Source organism: Perissodus microlepis, chromosome 7 (assembly GCF_051167445.1).
Source record: "Perissodus microlepis isolate ML-2025 ecotype Zambia chromosome 7, ASM5116744v1, whole genome shotgun sequence".
Taxonomy (NCBI): Eukaryota; Metazoa; Chordata; class Actinopteri; order Cichliformes; family Cichlidae; genus Perissodus; species Perissodus microlepis.
Genome location: NC_140467.1, coordinates 41816941 through 41827720, shown reverse-complemented (window position 1 = coordinate 41827720; position 10780 = coordinate 41816941). Strand labels below are relative to the sequence as shown.

Below are 10780 nucleotides of genomic sequence, written 5' to 3'. Positions count from 1 at the left end.
TCTCATTTTGTACACTGATCACTCACTAGGACCGCCATAAAGCATACTCTGCTTTTTCATCCATTTTGCATTAGAAGTGACCAAAATGTAAGAAAATGAACGTCTTGCTTCACTGAAGAAGAACTGAAACTAGTGACTGAGACCATGAGGTCATAAATGAAGTAAGCAATGGGGCATTTTTCAAATATCTATAAAATCAGACTTCTTTTTGCAGCTGAGAATGGAAGTTTAAAGGGGCCTCTTCATTGGCTTGACTTTTATGGGCCTACAGCTCCTATTTAGTTGTTTTGGTTCCACCTAGTGTTCACCTTGACCACTGCACACTACAGCATCTCCTGGGCCTATTGTTCAGACACTGAGCTGTAAGTTTATACTTTATGTGACATTCCCGATAACCTGATTAGAGCATGTACTGCCTCCCAAATCAAGATAGCATCTTGTTAAGTAATTGAATCAAATGATAAAGGGCTGACTTAGCAAATGAGTAACTGCTACCAATTAAACAAATGGACTTCATTGACTAGATGGTAATGAAAATGCTGCACTGTAAAAACAGCTAGATGCCAACAACATCCATCTTTTTGTTGCTTTTAAAGATGTGGAAAGCATATAAATTTCACTCTCTATAATGCAATTAATAAATCCTTAACACAGCATCAACAACAAGGACAAGAAAAAACAGAAATCTCTGCATAGCTCACTGATCTTTGGTTTAATTGTTTTTAGAAAGCGTCAAATAAGGCACAGTGAAATGTAAAAAGCACAGATGAACAAACTGTAATAAAAAAAAGCCAATATTGTAGATTCCAGAGTAAACACATGGCTGAATGTTGGAGTGAGATTTTCTTTACTCGCCTCCACAGAGCTCGAGCAGAATTTTGCGGTAGTCACCAGATGTGTCTCCCTACGGGGGGGTTAAAAAGAAAAAATTAGAACATATTTTTACGACTTCAAGGCTTCTGAACCCCCCCCCTCAAAATTATCTTAAATATTGTCTTGCAACATTTCAAAACAACATAAGGACATTACATAAAGTTAGAAGTGCATATATTACACCCCAGCTGATGTATTGCAAAGCTTTTGCTGACGAGAGGGCGTTACCGTCCCCTGTCTTTGGTGCCTCACCTTGATGAAGGAGTGTAGAGTTTTTCCATACATCTTCAGGAATTGTGCTTTAATGTCCAACATGTCAATCTCAGCCCTGGCTACCATTATCCGGATAAGGACACTGTCTGTAGTGCCCAGGCCCTGGAAAGAGAGAAACAAAAACTGTATTTGTACTGCACTGGACTCTGCCACAGACTATAACAGCCTCGGACTGATTTCTTTTTGGCCTAATTCATAATATATTATGGCATACAGTGCTGTGCAAAAGTCTTGAGCCACTTTTATTTTTATATCTACCTACAAGAAGCCTGACTTCCTTGTACAAAGTAGTTTTGAGCAATCATTATTCAGGCTCTCTGAAGGTCTTTCAGATTTTTTCCTTTGGACAATGGTTGATTTTTTCCACTCATTTCCACTTTCACAGGGATGTTTTTGCTTGCTTGTTTGTTCAAACCATTTAACACTAAATTATGAATTATAGAAGCATAAAAAAAATCTAAGGGAAGCTTAGCAAAGAACCAAGTTTAAATTGTTGTCTTTAGGCATTTTGTGACAGGCTACAGTAACAACCTGTCACAAAAATTGTGTTTGTTCCAAAAACACAATTTGCTCCTTTTCTTTTATTTGAACCTACAAAAACATAATAATAATAGTAATGTCAAAAATAACAAAGTTTGACAGGCGTGAAATTGTATTTTTGTACCAACAAGGTGCTATTAGCTGAAACCTGGGCAAATCTCAGCATGCCGTGCAGCGTGTCCTTAAAAATTTGGAAGAAACTGTGAGAACAAAAGAAAAAGTGGCAGGCTTAAGAAACCATCTACATCAGATCAACAGTATCTGAAAGTCATGTCCTTAAGAAAAAGAAAAAAAAAAATCCAACAAAGACCTGATGCAAGGCTGGCTGCATCTCAGGAAGTAGAGGGTGTCGTCTACCAACTGAGTGGTCGGTGGTTTGATGCATGTCTGCATGGCTAAATATTTCTGGGAAAGACATTGAACTCCAAGTTTCCCCTGATGCATTCTTTAGAGTGTGTGAATGTTAGACAAGTGCTGTTTGAAGAAGGAAAAATATAGGTACATAGGTATATAGGTAAATAAAAGTGTTTTATATACCATAGTGGGCCATGTGCCACAGGACCTGAAAGATACATCCCGCCCTTCAGCTGATCAATCTATTGTCTGCCATACCTTCATCAGAAATGAGCTCAATAGCTGTCAAGAAGCCATTAATGTTGAGGTCCAACTTCAACATTAATGAAGCAGAGAACAGGACAAAAGGCAGCCAACATCCAGAGTTGAACTATACTTGCAGACTTTTTAAAGAAATTACAAGAAAAACTGTCTGAGAGAGTTCAGGCTGTGTTGAAGTATAAAGGTTGTCATACCAAATATTGACTTTGCAGGCTCATTATAATTGCACAAGCTCTGTTTTTGCCCTATATGCTGTATTTCCATGTATGCTTGCACACATTTTAATAAATCTCTGAATCCATTTCCCATTTTCCTAGCAAAATATACAGAAATGAGGGGTGACAGGAGGCTTTTGCATACAGTAGCACTTAATGGAAGTAATTCTTTATATTTGTGGTTGTTTTATGATAGAACTGGAAGTGGAAGAAAGAAAAGTAGCTATGTATTACTGCATGAAATATTTACCTTCATTGATTTGTATAATCGCTCAGCAAAAAAAGCCGGCTTGTTCCTGATGCATTTCACTGCAAAGTAGAAAACAAATCACTACACATGAGACGCAAATCGTAGTGTATGATGCAGAAAAACAATTTATTCTACTTGATTAATATATTGATCTCTTGTGACTGAAGAGTAGGCCTTCAGTCGACCTGCAATTCCTCATTTTGTGGATTTTTAAATATTTAGTGTCAACTGATCAGTGTATTTTTGTGTTTTTGCACTAAACTTTACACAGACCACCTGGTAAATCAGCAGCAAATATTGTAAGCTTGCTTATTTATTTATTTTCTGTGCTAATTTGAACCCACATGTATCTTAGACTTCATCTGAAGGATCACGTAACTGAAAAGACACACCTATAGCCAGAAAGACGTCTTCCAGGCAGCCAGACATCTCCCTCTTGATGCTCTCCTCAATGTCTCTTCCAGAAATCTTCTGATACTCCTGAAACACTGGAGTGGGACATAACATGATTCATAAGGAAGTTGCCAATAGTGACCTGATGACTCACTAATTAAAAGATTATGTGATTTAACAAGTGATTTTGGTCATAAATTTGATATAATCATTAACTGAAATTCCTTTGGTAGCCAATTTAAGGAAGTAAGGCAATGCAAAGTATTTTCACATGACACCAAGCACTTATAGTACCTCGCAGCAGATGGTTTCGGTTCCTCACACAAAGCACTGTGAGGAATTTAACCTCATCTGTGCCCCATCGAGCCTCACCAGCCTCATAGATTTCCTATAATCACAGACATAAAATTGTTGTCAACCAGTCTCTACGCCTGTGTAACAGGGGAGTTAAATACACCATTTTCCCTTATGACCTGAACCTTTACCTTGGCATCTTGAATAGCCTGGGCCTCGTCCACATTGGTGCTTTCATCCCGTCCAGCCTGCAAAACAGGAGATGTGTCAGCTCAAGAGAACGTGCGTACAAGATTAAGCAACAGAAAAAAGTAATATTAACTGGTTATTTTATTATGCAGAAGTGACTCATTCTTCCTCTTCCCTAAAGAAAATATATTCGATAAAGGTCCAACTGACATTTTACAAGTAAGGCTGAACCTGCTAGTAAATACCAGGAGGTTAATACTTCATACTTATAATCTACACAGCTTGACTTTGTTCCATTTGACAATGGTAGTATTTGCGATGCTGCATGCAAATATCACACTAAAGTCCAAAATGTTTGGGTTTCCTTACTTTTTTGATTGCTAAAATGCTAAAGGTTCTAAATTTTAAAACAAGCCGAATTTATTTTTCTGTTGTTTATTTTCTATGAATTTTAACTTAAAGCTGTCAAACAGTGTCCGTTCTTTGGATTAACACAGTTTAGTAAAAATGCAAAATAGATAAATATTCACTTATGTCAGCTTTGTAAATGATCAGACGTCCGATTAAAGCTTTGTAAACAAACTGGAACAGAACAGCGGTGTGCTGGATGAGGATTTAGGGCACTTACATCAGAAAATGTTCAACAAATGACTTTTTTTTGTTTTGTTTTTTTGTAACACGGTTTGGAGATACAGTGAAGTTCAGATAAGCATTGGCAATATTAGAAACTTCAGTTGGTCTGGACGGTATAATTGCTTGTCTACTTTTGCGTCTCTGGCCAGCGTTTCGCACACTGAATAACACTTTAAAAAGGTTGTGGGTCAAAGTTTGCTCACCGTGAGTAAAGAGACCAAAACCCTTTGAAACATTCCAGATGTATCCCCAGTTACATCATCTTCCAGTTTCTTCTCATATTCTGCCATTAATAAAAAAAAAAAAAAAAAAAGACATAAAATCATGTGACATTGTACTCTTTTAGTTTTTATTTTAAAATTACACTTACCACTAAACATGCAGTTCACTAAATGTAATTAGGCTCTGTTGGTTGTTAGTACTCGTAGGAAAGATGCTGTTAAATTGCTACTTGCTCAACTAGTTCAGTCAGTCATTAAATGTGTCATTAAATATTAGCCATACAGTAGATCAAGACTGAGCACTCTGGAGGATTCTTGTTGATGGCTTATACCGCAGGAGGCGTGTTAGACATAAGTAATATAGTAGATTCTCAGATTTCTACATTATGAACAACAGCTCGTGGGAAGAATAATATTTACTGCAGGCTTAAAAGGGAGCCATAATACAGATTTCTATGAGATTCAACCAAAATAAAAAATAAAAAACAGATTCGGAAGCCAAATATTGACATTCACGTTCAGTTAATATTCATTGTTTTTAATCTAAAATTTCCAACTATTATGCTCTATAGAAAAACACAACAAAGCAGACAAATCACTCAAGGCAAGGTTACTGAAAACCACTTTATAAATACTTTCCAGCTACTCTCATTTCACCCACAGAGGAACAATTCAGCAACAATAAACCGCCACACAGAGAGCAGCAGTGGCTTTTATGAATAATTTACACCATCCAGTGTTTTCTAATAAAGGAGGTCATTGCAACTTCTAACAAAACACAGAGTTTTGTTGGTGCTACATAATATCATATATCATTGGTACCAGCTGGTAGGGAGACCTGACGAGGTGACACTGTTACCTTTCTTGTAGACGTCGTTGATGACTTTTACTTCCTCGTTTGACCTTGAGGCGAGGATATCGATGAGACAAGCCTCTTCGGTTCCAGCCCCCTGTAATAAATCAGTATGCCGTAAGCTGCACATTGGGAATTAAAGGAAAAGGCTGGCGGTATTCAGTATATTTGTTATTGTCACATAATCCCACTTCCTGAGGTTCCCAGTCCCAAGCAAATTTCTTCAATATTTTCCCCAAATCACTTCACACTGTTATAAACAGTGCAACTGTTTAAGTATACATGTATATAAGTTGAGCTACGGATTAATACATATTTGTAAAACAGCAGAGGGCTGATACTGTGTGCAGGATTAGCTCAAAATAAACTACAGTATGTAAATAACAGCAACAGAGGTGTGTCATTCAAAGACTGTGAACATAAATGATGATTTGTGTGACATAAAAATAACAGACTTTGCATACACAGATAATACATGTTGACCTTGGGGACAATAGGAAAATATACAGGCGCATTACTAAAAGACTAGCAGCTCTATCAAAAACCTCTTCTATCACCTTCATTGCATTTCTCAGCTCGTAGGCATCGTATACAGGCGCCAGCATCAGCAGACCCAGAACAACACTCCTGAAGTTCCCACTCAGCTCTGAGGACAGATCATCAGCCAGGTCCTGAAGGGGGATGGAAACAGATGAATGTTCTTATTGTTTTAAAGTTAGTCCTGCATTTATTACTTCTAGCCTGGACTACTGTAATTCAGTATTGTCATGATGTCCTAAAAACCCTCTGAAAAGCCTACAAATGATTGAAAATGCTGCAGCAAGAATACTGACAGTGTCTACAAAGAGAGCACATTTCTCCCATATTGGCTCCTTGTCATTGGCTCCCTGTTAAATCCAGAATCAACTTTAAAATCCTTCTCCTCACATACAATGTGTTGAATAATTAGAGTCTAGCTTATGTACTGTATCATCCCGATAGAGCACTTCACTCTCAGGCTATTTAAAGTAAACCGGGAGGCAGAGCTTTAAGCTTTCAGGCCCTGCTTCTGTGGAACCAGCTTCCAGTTTGGATGCAGGTCTCTACAGCGTCTCTACTTTTAAGATTAGGTTAAAAACCTCCTTTTTGATAAAGCATGTAGTTATGTTGGAACAGGTGAATCTAATCCTCCCTTAGTTATCCTGCAACAGGACTAGGCTGCTGGACAGCTTTACACACCTCTTTTCACTCTGTGTGTTTACACAGCACTCTGTGTTTAATCATTAGGTATTATTAATCTCTTGCCCTCCACAGTGTGTTTTTGTCTTTTTGTCCCTCTCCTCACCCCAAACTGGTCATGGCAGATGGCTGCCCCTCCCTAAACCTGGTTCTGCCCGAGGTTTCTTCCTGTTAAAAGGGAGTTTTCCCTTCCCACTGTTGCCAAGTGGTTGCTTATAGGGGGTCGCCTAATTGCTCAGGTTTTCTCCATATTATTATAGGGGCTTTAACTATGGAAGTAGAATATAAATCACCTTGAGATGACTGTTGTTGTGATTTGTTGTGATATAAAAAAACTCAAGTTGAATATTTAAGTGAATTTATTAGGCTGTGCCGGTGTAACAAACACAGACTCTCTACAACATTCACTTGAGTGAAATGGATTTATGTTGACCATGACTTCACTCATTCCAACAGCATTTGGGTCTCCGCTAGAGGGTGTGGTTCTTGGAAAGAGTTTTGGTGAAAAGAGGAGCTTGTTCCACTCAGCCCCACCCCCTCCCCGTGTGGGTGTCCGCGTGTGCAACATGACTCACTTTTCCTGACTGCAACAACTCCGCTCACTCTGCTGTTCCCATAGCTCCCCTCAGTGAACTTTCAGTTGCTTTTAATGACTTTGTACCAGATGTGCAGTGTGTACAGTGTGCAGGGAGATAAATATTATCTTAATATGTCAATACAATAAAGATCTCAAGCTTCCCGTTTTGTTAATATATTGAGCCCCATAATCAGGAAACAACCGAAGTGACAGTGGGTAACACACCTATGTGGGTTCAGCCTGTGTTTTTTATTGCCTCAGACCTTCCTCTTCTAGAAAACTCACAAGCCCCTCTCCGTATTAGCCTTTATTTGCAAGTGTTATTCATTTCTGCTTTGCAGTTAAAGGTTAACTTGCACCTTATCACCTTACCCCACCTAAAATAAGGACAGTGAGAGTACACAGCGGAGTAAGAGGCAACACATCCGCTGCTACTGCCAACAGCGTCCATCAAACTCATTTATATATTATTACTATATTTAAGATGCAAAGGCACATCTTCAGTTATGAATGGACTACTTTTGCTGCATCTCACCTTCCCCACTGTTTGTTTGTAGGTAATTTTGATGCGCTGCCTCTGGTCAATAGTACGGTGGGCCAGGATCTCAGTGATAGCTGCCTCATTAGTGCCTGAAAGAAATTTCATAGACTCAGGTTATGTAATCTTAACTGCTGTCAATCTTGAAATAAAAGGAACATATTTATTTCTTTTGCTGGAAATGCATTTAAAAGCATAGGTTCGGTCATTTTATGTAGGCCGTAGAGTCGGGCGACACTGCTGCAGGCCTGGAGATTATCCTAACACAAGGTTGTTTGTTCCCATGGCCATAGAAACCATCTGTTTCCAATGGAGCTCAAACAAGAGTCAGGAGAAGATTATTAGAGTATCAAACCCTAACAGCTTGAACATTCCTCTCCATGAATTTGCTGAATTTGTTAACACTACCAAATGCTGAATGTTAGAGGGGATCTACATAGCACCTACACAGTATCTCCCTGCTTGGCTTTAAAACAGCATAATCCATGACAAAGCTAGTCTACTACTACAACCTGCATGATAAGCAAGACTCATTTCCTTCCTTATCAGGAGTGAAAATGTTGTAAAACACAAAGGTTAAAGATTAGTCACTGTCAGAGTAAAAGATTACCAATCAAATGGACTATAAAGGAAACACTAAGATACCCCATGACCGCGTGAGCACTGCGCAATGTTGAAATTAGTTTTCAAACTTTCCTTCAGAAGAAGGGAGAGACCAAGGAGAATTTATTTTCTCCATAGAGGGCTAAGGATATCTTTAGCTGATGGTCAGTGGGTGACAATGGTGTTGGATCACTCACCAGCTCCTTTCATGGATTCTCTAAGCTTCTGGGCATCTGCGTCGGGATTAAAATTAGCGGCTTCAGTCACGGTTCCACGGTTTCCGATCTGATTACAAATGACAAAAATACAATTATTAATCTATTAAACAGAAATTAAATAAGTAAACACAAAGCTTAAAGTACAACTCAATCATTTTTCCCATAAATGCCATTTTTAAATAATCTCACTATGTACACATGTGAAGGGTTTGACTTGATGTTTTGACATCAATTTGTTTGAACTAGTTTAACACATCTGTGTAAGAGCCAATTTTAAAGCCAGTATCCATTTCTCAGAAGCTTATCTGCCCATCGCAAATTTCATCTTTTTCAATAAGTAGAAAAGTAAAGATAAGCAGATGAGCATTTGTAAACATTTTACAGAATTAATTAAAAATATATGTGTAATAAAGTATGTCTGATTATTGATCATTTATGCTAAAGTCAAAGGCATATGTGCTACAATGCGTAATTATTCTTCTATTCATGAGTGTTAGATTATTTTACAGTTTTACAAAGCAGGATCGAATTGTAAGGGCTCTATAATCTTGTTTAGGGGACTTGCATTGAACATAAAAACAAAAAAACGAAGCAAAACAAAACAATCTAATAAACTACCTTTATCACGGGTTGCTGAACCTTTAACCTTTCTTTAATTTGAATGCTGTGTCGAAAGTGCAGTGACTCCCTACCGGTGATGCAAATTCACACTGACTACATGACCGTGCAGCTGAGAGAGACTTACTGCTGCCATTGTAGGAAGAGTGTAGATTTTCAAACTGGAAGTCCTGAAAGCTACAAAAGAACAGATTTAAAAAAATGCACAATGAGTACTTTATTACATTGCAGGGGCAGGAAGATGTTACAGGTTTGAATGTGGCCTTCGTTAACCTTTGATCAATATTGTATACAGCTCATCATCTCACAGAGGGTTTCCACCACACGACGTTTCGTCACAGGTTCTCATGTGTCCTACATCTGTGGTGGTTTCCCGGGAGCTTATCTCATTAAACTTGTTTGTTTGGATACACCTGTAATTACTTCACTGAGAGGAAACCTAGTACACTCCCACCTGGTTTTATCCCTGTGGAGATCAACTTACCCTGTCCACTTCCATCCACTTATGATCCGGCACATTAAATGTTTTTACCATAAATTATACATAACATGACTCATCTCCCAGTATTTGTCTGTGGAGATATTTGATATTCAAACAGGGGAGCCTAAACTCTGCACTTAGGGTTAGGGCCACACCTTGTGGTGTGTAATGTAAATACGAAGCATGCGATTCTTGCTGTTGCCAAAGCGCAATAGTGCAACCTAATGTAAAAATCCTCATTTGCGTGAACAAACCAATACCTTGCTTTTCAGGGTAAACTCTTGCACTTGATCGTGCATGGAGGGGGAAAAGTTCTAACAACTGCTGGATTATAGTTTTCCTGTTAGTAAACCTGTTTGGGCTGCTCACGCTCATTCTGATTCTCCGAAAGCGAGCAAGTGGATTGTCAGTGAATTCACATAAAAGGATAAACTAAAAGCTGAAGCTCAAAAACGAAATAGACTCATAGTGCCAAAGACATTCTTGAAACTGAAACTTATTGATCGATGCATTATAGATCTATGGTTCAGACGTGGTTAGATACGAAATATAAAGAGTACATCGCATCGATTAAAAAGTCAGGAAACAGAAGACTTTACAGTTAACTTGTTTTAAACTCAGTGGGCACACCCTACAGACAGATAGACAGAGGAGCTCCCGCCTAATCTCCACGCTGACAAAGTCACACCGCAAAACAGCGTAAATAAATGACTGACCGGTGCTAAAGTATAGCTTACCTGTCCCGGAGACAAAACTACTGAGCCTGAAGTCAGACACGAAGGTAGAGCGTCACAGTACAGCGAACTCTACAGCTTATAACTACCAGCTGTTTTTCTTGCGCCTCCCACGGACGTCAGTTTTTTGCAGGGTCGCTTGCGTTTTGAGGTGCGTTCGCGGAATGTCGGCCAAGACATTGTTTTGTTCCACTGCAGAAAAAAATTACCTTATAACTCAGAGTCAAAATTTTGAGATATGCAGGTACATTTTATGTTGTGTAAAATCTATTGTAAATTATAAATATATTCGAATGTTTTTTTTATTTTCCAATCACTTTATTCCATGAAATTGAACATACACAACGTAAATTGTAACATAAAATTACATTATTTTTGTCTCCACTGTTTTTTAATTAAACCTATAAAATCGAAAGTAAAACATAAATGCAGGATATGTCTTTA

The 10780-nt window shown here is 38.3% G+C and overlaps 1 protein-coding gene across 1 annotated transcript; it reads right to left on the bottom strand.

The window, feature by feature from the left end:
* Positions 1 to 693: 693 nt before the first annotated feature.
* On the bottom strand, positions 694 to 10479 carry anxa4 (annexin A4). Its single transcript, XM_084935135.1, has 13 exons — positions 10340 to 10479; positions 9249 to 9298; positions 8483 to 8570; positions 7680 to 7774; positions 5907 to 6020; positions 5356 to 5446; positions 4479 to 4558; positions 3645 to 3701; positions 3454 to 3547; positions 3159 to 3254; positions 2767 to 2825; positions 1126 to 1248; positions 694 to 904 (listed from the first exon to the last, which is right to left on the bottom strand). The coding sequence occupies exons 2-13, from the start codon at positions 9255 to 9257 to the stop codon at positions 848 to 850; spliced, it is 963 nt and encodes a 320-aa protein (XP_084791261.1). The 5' UTR covers positions 9258 to 9298; positions 10340 to 10479; the 3' UTR covers positions 694 to 847.
* Positions 10480 to 10780: the final 301 nt, after the last annotated feature.